A 15,871-nucleotide genomic window follows, 5' to 3' on the forward strand; every position below is an offset into this window, starting at 1 on the left:
TGATACTCACAAAAAAAAGACACTGATTTCCAGATTAGCATTTTAATCAATTAATCCACCATATAGGAAAAACAATTAGTGGCACATCCTTTTGCATCCAAGCTGATACACTAGACAAGTCTCTTTCAGCAAGAATAGGAGCCATTGATAACCATTCTGGGGGATGGTGAAGACTTATCTTTAGCCCCCTGAATCTACCTAAGACACCAATCAAGTATTACTCTGCTATACAATTTGCAATATAAGAACCACAGAATCCTATTTAGTACAAGAACAAGTTTTGTACCTACAGTAACGCCTTATCTGGCGGAGACTCTACCTAGCCGCACATTCCTTAATTTAGAATTATTCCCAGGCGTCAGACTAGATTAGGAAATCATTTGTGTGCATTATCCCAACGTGCCAGTAGGTGGCACCAATCAGCTTTGCATGGCATCATCCGTGCTGGACGTGACGTGTGCGGTGCCTAGATAGGCGCCACACCAGCACTGACTTCAGTTCCTTTTTACGACTTTCCACACCAGGAGCACATAGCCACAAAGATCACTGACCACTGGTATGGAAAACTAGGGCCCTAAATGGGAAAAGCCCTGTCCTTAGTAATCTGTTCACACAGTGGGGAGGAGGATGGATGGGCCAGTAAGGAATCTGTGGCTAGATACAGTCTCTACCAGATAAGGCGTTACTGAAGGTAAATAACTTGTTCATTTGATAGAGCCTTCTAGCCACAGATTCCTTACCTTAGAATAGATATCCAAGCAGTACCTCCCCGGAGTTCGGCCTGCAAAATAATTTCAAACCAAAAAGTCCTGCAGGACTAAATGGGCAAAATGCCCATCCCATATACCTGACTGTTCAGGCAGTAGTGTTTGGTAAAAGTGTGCAGGGATGCATATGTGGCTGCCTGGCAGATGTCCAGGACTGGGACTCCGTATGCTAACGGAGAGGTCACAGCCTTGGCTCTGGTGGAGTGAGCACGCAAGCCCTTCAGTGGTTGCTTCTTGGGCAGTGCATAGCAGATTTTAATGCAGAGCATGATCCACTGGGAGAGGCACGGCCTTTCCCTTCTTCGCTCTGCAATACCCAATGATGAGTTGATCGTCCACCTGGACTTCTTTTGCGTGGTCAAGGTAGAATGACAGTGCACTCTTAGGGTCCAGACGGTGGAATGGCTCCTCTTCTTTAGAGAGATGTGGCAAAGTGAAAAAGCAGGCGTGGTGATGGACTGGCTTACATGAAAGGGAGTGACAGCTTATGGTGGAAAGGAAGCTCTAGCTCGCAGCACCAGCTTGTCTGGGTACATGTTATAGTATGGAGGCTTGGATGACAAGGCTTGCAGTTCAAAGACCCTCTGGGCAGATGGTACTGCCACCAGGAAGGAGGTCTTTATGGTAAAGAGCTTGAGAGGACAGTTCTGTTGTATGAGACCAAAGAACTACCCCTAAGTATCAAACAAACAAGACAAAAAAGACTACGAGAACCTCATTCTTAGTGACAATGCCAACCAGAACCAGAGGAGAAACAATTGGTAAAACTCTAATCAGATAACAATAGGGAAAAGTACATACCAAAAAATATCCATTTACGATCCAAGATTTCCCAGTTTGATGCTAATAAAAAAAGTCTCACAGCCGTCAATGAAATTGAAAATCATTACAGCACAAGATAACACCCGGCATGTCAGTTTTAAATAGCATACTGCTGGAATATGCTTTAACTACAAAATATTATGAATGTTTTCTCCCTGTTTTGCTGTCGAATCAATCACAATTCTATACCTAGTTTTGAATGTCAATACCTACTAGACTAAAACTGCACCAGATTTATTATAAACATGTATATTACTTTATAAAAATAATATCTCAAAATTATGGTGTGTAAAACCATGTTTGAAAGTCATTACAAAGGATTAGTGATATGCATGACTACAGACTGCATTACAATATATTATCCAGATGCAAGACAAAGTTACTAATAGCATGAGGTATTCTCTTCAAATACATGAACTCAGCATTATATATGGAACATGCACAATCTCACATTTATATGCAAGAGAACAAAGAAAGAAAGTCGATTTTTATTTGGGGTGGTATAATCACAACCCTGTTCAAGGTGAACCCTTAAAGTCACTAAAGTAACCTGAACTCATCCCCTGGTAACTATGGCACAGAGCAAACAGCCTTAACTTGAGATATTATATAAAGTATTTATACTTATACAGTACCAAAACAGCAATTAAGTAAAAATGAAAAACAAAAATCTGAATTAGAAAAATAGAGCAAAATGCAACAAACAAAATGAGATCAAAATGACAAAAAAACAATAAGGGGAACTGGAGATCGGAGTTTTGTTTTTAAAGATTTAAGGGAACATAGCACCAAAAGCAGAATGATCTATGATAGTCTATGGTCATGGTAGACTGGGACCTAGGTGCAACTTGAGGACAACTGCGATGAAGCGTGGGTCTGATGGACCAACCAGGTTTGTCTTGTTGAAAGATTTTACTCTGTGACTTCCTTGTGGCGCAAGTCTTTTAAGTACCAATCTACCACAGGAGTATACTTCTAAAGCCCTAGAGGACCCAAGGGAAGGAACTTAGAGACTCACAGGTTGTCAGACAGAGACCAGCAGGGTACAGTCCACATCCAGTTGTCACTGGTCAGGTTAGTACTTCCAGGAAAAGTCCTCTTGTAGCTTGTTGGGGAGGGGTGTGATACTAGCACTTTATTACTGGTTAGCAGGGAGAAGTGCACAGAGTTCTCAAGTCAGCAAAAATAGAGAATTTCCTACAAAGAATATTTCAAACTGCACAGCACCAAATAGAAAATTCATAACTCAATGCAAGCCTTGCACTTGCCTGCTGATTAATCACAAATATTGGGCTCCCACGAAGTGGCACGTTACCTGTATGCAAAGCGCTTCAGAGCCATGCCAGAGATTTGTAGTTGCTAAATGAATACCCATACCATACATGGGTTCCTTTAAATGAAAGGATTTAAAAGTCTGGCTCTTCTTTGGGTGATTGCCCGACAACCATGTACAAGGTATTAGCAGCCCAGCTCAGTATGGTAGTTTCATATCTTAAATGGTTTACTCTCCTCTTGCCTGCTTGTGACATTCTTTGAAAGATATTAGCTTGCTACTTAACTAAAAAGTCATCCGTGGATCGGCTTGCTTAATAGTAGGCCAACTGTCACTTGCTGCTTCTTGCTCAGCTACTCAAACCTGCTGCCACTTGCCAACTTCAGCTGCTCATTGAAGAATAAAACTTTGTTGGTCTAGGTTCAATCAAACATCCATCCAGATCACGAGACAGAGCCAGGTCTTGTATCATGGACACATTTTTCTAGGAGTTCTTATTTCACCTCACCTTTCTACCTAAATCAACACAGTTTATCAGTGCATCTTGATCAAGCAGCTACAGTAACCTGATTTAAGACACATCACTTTTTTTTATTAATTACCTTTCTAAAATAAATGTCACTCACTATCACCATCCCATCCTTTCAAACCTCGTTCAACCCTTTTATCTAACATCTGGTAGTGACTCTCCTGCCTCCACATAGTTAACTATACTGTTTAAACCTCTTGTGTAACAGAATTAAATAATACCAATGTTCAGTGCATCCAAGTCAGATCCCTAGCATTTTGTCTGCTCCTCTTAATCTGGTTTGACACATTTTAATTATATCAACAATATCCCATCCTGCTGAAGCTGACTATTCAGAGGACGTTATTATGCACTTCAGGGACCGTCTCACTTGTATCCAAAGCTCTGTAAGTATTATTTGGTTGAAGCTAAACCCCTCAAAAAGAGACATTCTGATTGTCGGATTCATCTTGAACACAGTTCTACAACCATGGGTCCTCATTTACTCCTAACTAGCAGTAAGCATTCTAGTACCAGATGTATTATGGGATTTTTGCTGTTGCTAAGTCTATGATTAGCGAAATCACAGGGTTAGCAACTGCAAAATCTCATTTTCCAGTATACTAACTCTATTTTTCGATTCAGAAAAGTTTTTCTAAATTGCAGAATAAGGTAGCTAATCCATACTGAATCATAATTTGGAAGTAGAGTCCATGGGGAGTTCATTCTAAATTACAAGTCGATATAGTATTATCAATGGCTTACAATTGTAATTCCGGTCACAAACCATGGATCAGTTACCAACTTATAAATTGGGGTGGTAAAAGATTTACAAAAAGAGTCCCCTTTGGATACCTTCTCATTTTTGAATTGGGGTGGCAGCCTCAGGGGAAACAACTCGTGGTTCATCTCACCTCTGCCTGCTCTCATTTCCAAACTGGAAGCATTTTATTTGGTTTTATATCAGCAGACTTGGTTCTTTTAACGGATTTGTGATACTTAAAAACACAAATTGTTGTAATTTTTGAAGTGTAACCATAGGAATGTACTCTGCTGTCTCTTGCAAGCCACCATCCAGGTGATTGTAGCAAATCTCAGAGAGTCGTAAGTTATGCTGTTTAATGAATATTACTTAGGCAAGTTGTTCTGAGATGCCTCATTTTGAAAAACAACCTAATAATTCATAGGTCAGCTTGCAAAAGTCTGTGCACAATCTATGACCTCTTTTCGCAATCAGAAGGTTAGTAAATCGCCCCCCTAGATGTTATCATTGACCTCAGCCTGTTCGTTGCACCTCATCTCTGCACCACTGCCAATATGGCTATTGTGTCTTGGGTGGAACAGACCTGACACCGCAAGTGCATCAAGTGATGTTGGTCTTATCTGATTTCAGTTGTGAAAATGGTCAAGCAAATAGTTTCCACATTAGCTGCTGAAGCCTATTTAGTACTGCCAAAATTCTGAAACATACCTGCTCTTGAAATTAATCACAGGTTCCACGTGAAACCTATTCCCATGGCCTTTATATGGACTAACTGTTATTAAGTGAATTTAGCTGAACGAACTGAATAATCCTAAATGAGTATAAGGATCATGCTCGTCGATGGATATAAATGACCAGAGACACTAAGAAAGAGATTAATGAATTAGTCACTGGACCGCTAGATGTTTCTGGAGAAAGTTCCCTATGAAGAATTTAATGATGACAGTGCTTTAAATAAAACATTTTATTTCTCTTTGATGAATTAATGTGTCCCAAATAAAATCGGCAGTCGCCAACCGGCACTTTGAACACATTTTTGAGTTAACTGCCCTAAGAGTCTTTTTACTGTTGGGAAATTGACAGATGAAACATATATTAATTATATTGTGTTCTGCAAAACACCAGACCGATTAAGGGTTATCTAAGGAACCTTACCGAGTTATCAACACGATCAGAGATGCTGATACATCCACTCCTGCAACAAATAATCAGGAAAACAAACCCCAAACCCTTAAGCATTCCCACAAGCACAGAGGGTTGTTCAGAGTTTGCAAACGCTATATCTCGAGTACCAAAGCCCTATTAAGAGTGGAAGTGGCAAAAAGGAGCAGAAGAAATCACTGTTACTATAGGTCCCATTAATATGCTATGCAAAATCCAAGGCACACGTGTCAAGTAAACATGACCATTGTCCATATTTTGTACTACAGCAGATCCTCTTGTTTTATTCACATATGTTCTTGAAGTTTCAGGAAATCCAAACAGCCAACACGTGTTTCGTCTTGCGAACTGTATTCGCATCGAGTTCCTCAGGGCTGCAAATCAATACAATTGACTCCAATTAAAGAAATGTACTCACAATTGAGTGATCAGGTGTGTTATGAAAGAATTACATATGATCCAACACCAGCTTTGACTAATGACATTAATAACTATTTGAGGCGGTGTTTTGAAAAGCGCTTACTGGATGAAGATGAATATATGTATTTATTGGTTTTCAGACCCAGGTATCCATGTTTGTATACTTTTCCTAAGGTCCACCAGGTAGACCTATTGTCTCGGGTATAGGGGGCCCTACAGAAAGACTTTCGGAATTTGTGGATATTTTTCTACAGCCATTTGTACTCAATCTTCCATCATATATCAAGGATACTAAACACATTGTAAGTATCTTAGCTGACATCAGTTGGGAGCCAGGGATGACTCTAGTTACCTTGGATGTTATATACTAGCATTAAACATGATCTGGGTATTCTTGCGTTGAAACACTTTCTGAATAAGAGATCAGCAAGTTTATGGGAACACACAGAGATGTTGATAGCTATGACCGAACTGATATTACATAATAACTTTTTTCTGTTCAAAACTGAATGGTACAGACAAAAACGGGGTAGCAATGGGTTCTAGATTTTCTCCGTTGTATGCAAATTTGTTTATGGGTTACTTTGAACAGGAAATAATTTGGGGTGCAAGGGGTAAAGAATGGAACACCAATATCCTATACTGGGGTAGGTATATTGATGATTGCTTGATGATTTGGACTGGCAGTATACAGGATGTAAACAGTTTTTGTGAATACCTAAATTCAAATGAGTTGAATATTAGATTTACCTGTGAACACAGTACAACTAACATCTCATTTTTGGATGTTGAGTTGTACATAAAAGATGAGGGGATTGAGAGCAGATTATTTCGTAAGAGCACAGCATGCAATTCTTTTTTACATGCAACTAGTGCACAGCTGAGATATCAAGTTGAGGCGATTCCCTATGGAGTGCATCTAAATGCGGGCTAGATGCAATTGCAGTAATGATTCAGACTTCCAACAATGTATTATGGACGTGGAAACACATTTTAGACAACGTGCATATCAGCCACGTATCTTAGAACGAGCTCGGAATAAAATGATGAAGATATCTAGGAAGGATACTCTGAGTTATCAACATAAACACAGAGGTGAAGAGATTCGTTGCATTGTGAATTATACACAGACATCGGATCTGTTACGTAGATGCATGTATAAACATTGGAACGTGTTACGAGCAGATGATAGTCTGAGGAAGTTTATCTCAGACACTCCGCATTTACTTATCGCAGAGTTAGGAACTTGAAAAACATCTTATGTCCTAGCTATCCTACTAAGAAACCTGGTGATAATTGGCTAACAACCCGCATGAAAGGTTTTTACAAATGTGGTCACTGTGGGATGTGCAAATGGGCCTGTAATGGTGTTTGTACATTTACCAATAAGATTGGTGAAGAGTTTCGTATACTTTTGAACATTACATGCAACAGTAATTTTGTAATCTATGTTATTGTATGCAAATGTGAACTTATATATGTAGGGAGTACAATCAGACCATTGAGAGTAAGGATAAGTGAACACTGTAGGAAGTTGGCTCTGTATGCACTATTTCAAAGTAAGGAATAGTATGCACAGAGTCCAAGGGTTCCCCTTAGAGGTAAGATAGTGGCAAAAAGAGATAATACTAATGCTCTATTTTGTGGTAGTGTGGTCGAGCAGTAGGCTTATCCAAGGAGTAGTGTTAAGCATTTGTTGTACATACACATAGACAATAAATGAGGTACACACACTCAGAGACAAATCCAGCCAATAGGTTTTTGTATAGAAAAATATCTTTTCTTAGTTTATTTTAAGAACCACAGGTTCAATTTCTACATGTAATATCTCATTCGAAAGGTATTGCAGGTAAGTACTTTAAAAATTGCATGTATACTTTTCAAGTTATTGATAAATAGCTGTTTTAAAAGTGGACACTTAGTGCAATTTTCACAGTTCCTGGGGGAGGTAAGTTTTTGTTAGTTTTACCAGGTAAGTAAGACACTTCAGGGTTCAGTTCTTGGTCCAAGGTAGCCCACCGTTGGGGGTTCAGAGCAACCCGAAAGTCACCACACCAGCAGCTCAGGGCCGGTCAGGTGCAGAGTTCAAAGCGGTGCCCAAAACACATAGGCTAGAATGGAGAGAAGGGGGTGCCCCGGTTCCGGTCTGCTTGCAGGTAAGTACCCGCGCCTTCGGAGGGCAGACCAGGGGGGTTTTGTAGGGCACCGGGGGGGACACAAGTCCACACAGAAATTTCACCCTCAGCAGCGCGGGGGCGGCCGGGTGCAGTGTAGAAACAAGCGTCGGGTTTGTAATGGAAGTCAATGGGAGATCTTGGGATCTCTTCAGCGCTGCAGGCAGGCAAGGGGGGGGTTCCTCGGGGAAACCTCCACTTGGTCAAGGGAGAGGGACTCCTGGGGGTCACTCCTCCAGTGAAAGTCCGGTCCTTCAGGTCCTGGGGGCTGCGGGTGCAGGGTCTCTCCCAGGTGTCGGGACTTAGGATTCAAAGAGTCGCGGTCAGGGGAAGCCTCGGGATTCCCTCTGCAGGCGGCGCTGTGGGGGCTCAGGGGGGACAGGTTTTTGTACTCACAGTCTTAGAGTAGTCCTGGGGTCCCTCCTGAGGTGTTGGATCGCCACCAGCCGAGTCGGGGTCGCCGGGTGCAGTGTTGCAAGTCTCACGCTTCTTGCGGGGAACTTGCAGGGTTCTTTAAAGCTGCTGGAAACAAAGTTGCAGCTTTTCTTGGAGCAGGTCCGCTGTCCTCGGGAGTTTCTTGTCTTTTCGAAGCAGGGGCAGTCCTCAGAGGATGTCGAGGTCGCTGGTCCCTTTGGAAGGCGTCGCTGGAGCAGGATCTTTGGAAGGCAGGAGACAGGCCGGTGAGTTTCTGGAGCCAAGGCAGTTGTCGTCTTCTGGTCTTCCTCTGCAGGGGTTTTCAGCTAGGCAGTCCTTCTTCTTGTAGTTGCAGGAATCTAATTTTCTAGGGTTCAGGGTAGCCCTTAAATACTAAATTTAAGGGCGTGTTTAGGTCTGGGGGGTTAGTAGCCAATGGCTACTAGCCCTGAGGGTGGGTACACCCTCTTTGTGCCTCCTCCCAAGGGGAGGGGGTCACAATCCTAACCCTATTGGGGGAATCCTCCATCTGCAAGATGGAGGATTTCTAAAAGTCAGAGTCACCTCAGCTCAGGACACCTTAGGGGCTGTCCTGACTGGCCAGTGACTCCTCCTTGTTGCTTTCTTTGTTCCCTCCAGCCTTGCCGCCAAAAGTGGGGGCCGTGGCCGGAGGGGGCGGGCAACTCCACTAAGCTGGAGTGCCCTGCTGGGCTGTGACAAAGGGGTGAGCCTTTGAGGCTCACCGCCAGGTGTCACAGCTCCTGCCTGGGGGAGGTGTTAGCATCTCCACCCAGTGCAGGCTTTGTTACTGGCCTCAGAGTGACAAAGGCACTCTCCCCATGGGGCCAGCAACATGTCTCTGGTGTGGCAGGCTGCTGGAACTAGTCAGCCTACACAGACAGTCGGTTAAGTTTCAGGGGGCACCTCTAAGGTGCCCTCTGGGGTGTATTTTGCAATAAAATGTACACTGGCATCAGTGTGCATTTATTGTGCTGAGAAGTTTGATACCAAACTTCCCAGTTTTCAGTGTAGCCATTATGGTGCTGTGGAGTTCGTGTTTGACAGACTCCCAGACCATATACTCTTATGGCTACCCTGCACTTACAATGTCTAAGGTTTTGCTTAGACACTGTAGGGGTACCATGCTCATGCACTGGTACCCTCACCTATGGTATAGTGCACCCTGCCTTAGGGCTGTAAGGCCTGCTAGAGGGGTGTCTTACCTATACTGCATAGGCAGTGAGAGGCTGGCATGGCACCCTGAGGGGAGTGCCATGTCGACTTACTCGTTTTGTCCTCACTAGCACACACAAGCTGGCAAGCAGTGTGTCTGTGCTGAGTGAGAGGTCTCCAGGGTGGCACAAGACATGCTGCAGCCCTTAGAGACCTTCCTTGGCATCAGGGCCCTTGGTACTAGAAGTACCAGTTACAAGGGACTTATCTGGATGCCAGGGTCTGCCAATTGTGGATACAAAAGTACAGGTTAGGGAAAGAACACTGGTGCTGGGGCCTGGTTAGCAGGCCTCAGCACACTTTCAATTGTAAACATAGCATCAGCAAAGGCAAAAAGTCAGGGGGCAACCATGCCAAGGAGGCATTTCCTTACAAACACTATAGGCCCTTGAGACAGGATGATATTCGCTACCCTATTGTAGTGCACATGAGACAATGTCCAAAGCAGGGATTTGTTAAAAGTTTTGAGTTTTTTGGTTTGGAGTATGTCCACAAAGACCCACGTGGGGGTAATAGAGAATTACACCTTAGGAAAAGGAAATGTATTTGGATTTTGAGATTGCGAGCAGTAGAGGAGGGTTTGAACACCAACCATGAATTGGAATTCTTTTTAATTGAATAATCACAAACATGAAAGTATACTTACCAACTTTATTCTCTGTATATTATTGTTATGATTGGAAATGGTTACCTCTCTAAGTGTTGGTAGATTTCTTATGGTTGAGTATATATAATCTGTTTCAACAATGTTTTATTTTCGAAAACATTTTTGGGGGAAGGGAGGTGTTCCCGAAGGTGCTGATTTTCATCTTTGGGAAGTGCTTAGTATGAACATATTAATTGTATGATTTCCATATTTGGGTTTCGTTGATAATTGTTGATCTAATGTTGTTTTTTTCTAATTACTTTTTCAACACATTTTGCGTATGATTAGGAGTCATTTATTTTTTTGTAAGAAATTTCTTTAATTGATGGTTGTACATGTTTTGAATGAATTTGTTTTGAATCTTTAAATCCAGGGTATTGGCATCAATTGTCAATGCGCTGTACCTTTCTACAAACACATCGGCACTAATTGTTCATTTGTTTGTCATTTTTATACTTCTAAAGATGGCGACCACCGGCAACCGCTCTAGTACTTCATCCATGTTTAGGATACATTTTGCGTGTGATTAGGAGCCATTCATTTCTTGTAGGAAATTTCTTTAATTATGGCTGTATACTTTTTGAATTAATGTGCTTTGTATTTTTGAAACCAGGGCATTGGGACTGATTGTCAATGCACTGTACTCTTCTACAAGGACATCGGTACTATCTGTTCATTTGTCTGTTATTTTCATGCTCCCAAGATGGCGCCCACTGACAGCTGCTTTAGTCCTTTATCCAGGTTTAGGCCGTCGGTATTTAGGATGAGTCTAACATGGAGTCGGTTACACAAATTATTGGCGTACACGCCGTGTGGAAGTGCTATCGCATAATTACTGTTTTTATAACAGTAAGTTTTATTTTGGTATATAGTTGTTGCATGAGTGCTGTATAGCACTGATAACATTACCCTAAATGGGGTTCACGATATGAATTATATGAGGTGCTTGTATTTTAGAGGTTTAGTTTGCCCCTTTGTCAATTGATAGTTACTCGTTTTTACTACGGGTTATTGTACGATTTAAATATATTCAGGTGAATATCAGCTTGTAGTTGATTTTTGAGTTTATAATTTTGCTAGCATACAACGGGCTTAATTTTGTGTTAATTTCTAATCAATTATATATTGAAATATTTTTGCGTATAACGGGCGATTTCCGATTTTAATTTTATTCTGTTTTGTATGACTAGTAAGTGGTATATCGTGTTTGTGAGGATTTAGTTGTCCTGATGTCAAGCTGCTTTTGTGTATCTGTGATCCTTTTTAGAATAGAATTATTTGGGACTTTGTTTCAGAATATGGTTACAAATAGCCTTATAGATATGTGAAGGCAAGTAGCAGATTTCAGGTACAATTAATTTCTCTAAACATCTACTTTGGTGAATTTTTTCTTCTATGACAAGTTCTAAGTTCTCTTTGGGGTTCACTTTAATGGACTTTACTTTCTAATTGGATATTGGTTGACGAGATTGTGCACTTCATTCATATGAATGCGGCACGCTTGGGGATATCTCTCCACACTGATTGGTGCTTATTTAATATATTTATCTCAAGAATGATTCTTGTCCTTTGCCCACCATTATATGAGATTTGGTTAATTTCAGGCTTTAAGTTACCAATTGTTTTAATTTCAATATATGAATGTCACTATTTTCTATGTATTAGTTAATATTAACATGTATATTGTTATTTTGTTATTGTGATGGGTTATATTTAGTTTGCTAGTGCTAATTGGGGTTAAGTCTTTAATTAGAGTCAATTGGGTTGGCAGCCCTGAGAACGTCAATGCGAATACAGTTTGCAAGACGAAACACGTGTTGGCTGTTTGGATTTCCTGAAACTTCAAAAACATATGCGAATAAAACAAGAGGATCTGCTGTAATACAAAATATGGACAATGGTCATGTTTACTTGACTTAACCAAAAATGAAGGTACACAGTTCCAAACAGAAGGGAGTGAAGAAAGGTGCCCGTGAGACAACTCTAGTTGGAACAAGAGCCCTCACTCACCAATTGGTGACATGCTTCATCATTGGGCTTTTGCTCCTCGTCAGGCCGGCACTGCAATGCCTGACAGGCCCCTCAAGGGGGCTCTTTGCCAGAGATCTTTTGAGTATAGAAAATGCCGGTTGTTGAATGCTAGAAAGTGGGATTTGTACAGAAGAATGTATGAAAGTGAAAATAAAAATGACTAAAGGTCCTCAAAACTCATACTTAATCAGAATCAGACCCTTGTCATGGTTACAAACAATGTTACAGAAGAAAAGATTAGTTGTAATGTCTAATCAACCCTCTATCAAAAATATATGGTATGCTGTCTACAGTCCCTAAAATCAGAGAGTGTGTAGAGTGTCAGTACAGAAATCCCTATACTGCCTCAAAAAAGGTCAACATGTTTCTTGCATCTAAAGTCAAAAATGATCGGTGCGATTCGTCAGGACCAAACCTACCTAATCCTCGTATTACAATTAGCTGGTTATTAAGTCATCTCTCAGGTACCCTCCCTATATTAAAGGATGGGCCCCATTGGGATAGCAACAGGCATCAGTGGTCCATGCTGGTCTGAATATCTGCCTGCACATGGTCCACGTGGCGGTACACACCTACCCCTGCTCCGTGCTCCAGGAAAAACATGTACATAACTATGGCCCCTTAAAGTCCATTTTCAAATGGTGATCAACTTAATTGACTTATCAGTACATTACCTAAGACTGTTGAGATCAAGGTCATCCGTGTCAAATTCGAGAAGAGGCTGGGGAGTGTCGCTGGGGCCATGCGACTGCAGTACCGAAGAGCTGGATGAAATCACTGTTGTCTGCCCCGAAGGGTGGATGGTCTTGAACTGAAATTGAGGGCCCATCCACAGTCGTCGGTGAGGACCAGTGTGTGTCACTATTTCAACCTAGAATCAAGAAACAAGCAACTACATGAAACATGAAAGTTTGAAAATTGTCTAATGTCATAACACAACAGGGTAAGCAAAACACCCACAGTCTGGGTAATTGACAATGAAATGTTAGTTTGGTTATTTAGTTTAATGTATGTAAGAAACACATACCTCTGCCAATGTCCCATAAGCTACTCAGTGTAGGAAAACACATGAAAAAATAGTCTCTCATGCTCCTGACTTTAAAGTGCAAGTAATGTAAAGTAGCTTAGAAAGCCTGGCGTGACGACTCGTCGAGTAGAATGTTATCCTGTATTTAATCCTTGCGTCCTCCACCCCTAACCCATTGACACATGTACACGTTTGCAATAAATCATAAGTAACTTTTTCAAACATACCCAGGCACATCTTGTGTCTTTATTTCACCATAAAAATGATTTCACTGACTGCCAGACTTTGTAGTTTTTGATCATACATTTCCAATTGATGCCATCAGGTGATAAAAGTGACCATATGTTTTTAAGATTGGATAACGCTGTTTGTTTAGACAGCGCAAAGAAATTATTATAATTAAAAATGCATCTTGTAAGCTTTCCTGCAAGACTCATTTACAAAGGCCCCATAAGATTTCCCTACCCTCAGGGTCTTATGAGCCATAAGATATTAACAAAAACATACCTGTCAATCACGTTTACGTTTGAAAAAGTAACCATTGCTAAACTATTAAAATGGGGACACATGTTAAGAATCTGAAAAGGCAGCACTAGTGTAAGTCCAATTGGTTTGCAGCTAAATATAGGCACGAAAACCACTGGTGCTGAAAGTAGGGGTGCTGCAGCACCCCAGAAATAATCATGCTGGAGTTCTGGAGGTTAATGAGCAATAAATGTGCCTTTAAATTGTGTTGTCTTGTCTCATTTCAGACAGATAAAATGTTAGGCTATGTTGTCTGACAAGTTACTGCTTAGGCCAAACAGGAGTCCGACTACAAAGTGACCTATTTAACAGTCCTGCTAGGGTGCAGGAAAGGATTGGAAATCATATCAGCAATAAGGAAAGCACAAAAGAAACACTTTTTTCTAATTCTAAAGAGTGATGGGATTAAAACATATCAAGCCACTTTACTTGGTGATGCGCAAATGATAAATATTCATTGAAACCCGATTACAACACACTATCATTTTTGTGCTATATAGTTTTACCAGTAAAACTGCATATCTATGCAAATTTAGTGGCCATTTCAACAGAAAACGTGCTGTCTGAAAACTGAGAATGATAGTGCATTTTGGAGCACTGATGAGGTAGCGCACTATCAGCTACATACCACAACCTAGCCACTCCCCTGCTGAATGAAATGGCACATTTTTTACACTTGTTTTTTGGCATGATGCTTGGATTTGTCACAGCCCCTATGACTTCAGGGACATAACATTAATGGCCGCACCCCCACTCTGACATAGTTTCAGCGCCACTGATGAAAACACGTTTCCCTTCTCACTTGCAACTTAAAAATGAGCGAAAAACATATGAAGACATGGATTTTTCTTTTTAAAATACGATTGCTATATTAAAAAGTGTACAAATGCACAAATCGTTTCCAAGAACTAACATTAACCATCATCAAAAATGCTGACAACTCCAATGGTGTTTAGTGTTGAATAGCTACATAACAGATGCATGAATCGGTCCTGGTAATGGATGTGGAGCGTTTAGAACTCCGATTACTTTAATTACACCAATAGCCAGTCTGGATACCTGTAAGAGAATTGTTCAAGTCTTTTACGTTCAACCTCGGCCAGTACTGCACTGTAAAAGCAGCAAATGAGGTCCGTATGTTATTTCAAGTTGTCGGTCAATCACAGGCTTTGCATGAAGGGGTACTGTGTTCAATCTAATATTGTACTCTTTGTACTGCAACATTTATATAGCACTTACTATCCACACCACTTACTACCCCTATGTATAGTGCCGAAGTGCTCGTCTACATACATAGCATGGCACACCATGCAGGGTGTGTGGCTGGAAGTATGTTGACTTTGTTTTGATCCCATGTGGGAAGTGTTTCCATTTCACGCATGATGACCACAAGGTGTAGCTATCATGTTATAAGATGCAATTTTATTTATTAATAGGATTTTGGTGTGATCTTTAGTAGGGGAGGGGGGGCATGTCAATGCATGCGAATGGTTGGCAGTATTGACAGATGAGCATTGGGAGACTAGTTATTGCTAGGTTGCAGGGCTATGACTTTTAAAGAATAGGTTGTATTCTTTGAATACTGAGGGTGGGCAATTTGCAGAAATACAATACTACGGATTAAGGTAAACATGCATGTGACTTAGAGTAAGCTGTACTAAGAGAGAGGAGGCATGCAGAGGACGGAAAGGAAGCAAAGAGTCATTTGAAAGAACAGAAGAGGCAACAATTGCAATTTTTTAAGGAAAGGACAATTATCCTGGAATACAGAGGAGACTTTTTTAATTGCATTCAATTATAAGATGCAACACTGCAGACAGAAACAAAATTATCTGCATGGGAGATAGTGCTGTATTAGATAGTTTTGATAAGCACTAGAATCAGGTTAACATTCTACCCCTGGAAGGCTACATAAAGCTAGACCACCTCTTTAGTAAGAACAGTTGATCAGCTCAAGGGTTGGAAGCACAAAATTGAGGCTGAGCCCATATGTAAGGGAAATATTGAGAAATTTAGGGGGCACTTAAACGCAGCAGTAACCTCATGATTATAGCAATGTGAGAGAATGAATAGAGTAAATAACGCAAAAATCGAAAAGGAGGTTCTG

The 15,871-nt window shown here is 41.1% G+C and overlaps 1 protein-coding gene across 2 annotated transcripts in view; it reads right to left on the reverse strand.

The window, feature by feature from the left end:
- The window catches only part of BCAS3 (BCAS3 microtubule associated cell migration factor), a 2,570,631-nt gene that overhangs the window by 915,499 nt on the left and 1,639,261 nt on the right, over positions 1 to 15,871 (reverse strand). For both annotated transcript variants that reach the window (XM_069226456.1, XM_069226455.1), the window contains one exon: positions 12,887 to 13,083. In XM_069226456.1, coding sequence (XP_069082557.1) covers positions 12,887 to 13,083 — 197 coding nt within the window. The remainder of the gene's footprint in view (positions 1 to 12,886; positions 13,084 to 15,871) is intronic.

Source organism: Pleurodeles waltl, chromosome 3_1 (assembly GCF_031143425.1).
Source record: "Pleurodeles waltl isolate 20211129_DDA chromosome 3_1, aPleWal1.hap1.20221129, whole genome shotgun sequence".
Classification (NCBI taxonomy): domain Eukaryota; kingdom Metazoa; phylum Chordata; class Amphibia; order Caudata; family Salamandridae; genus Pleurodeles; species Pleurodeles waltl.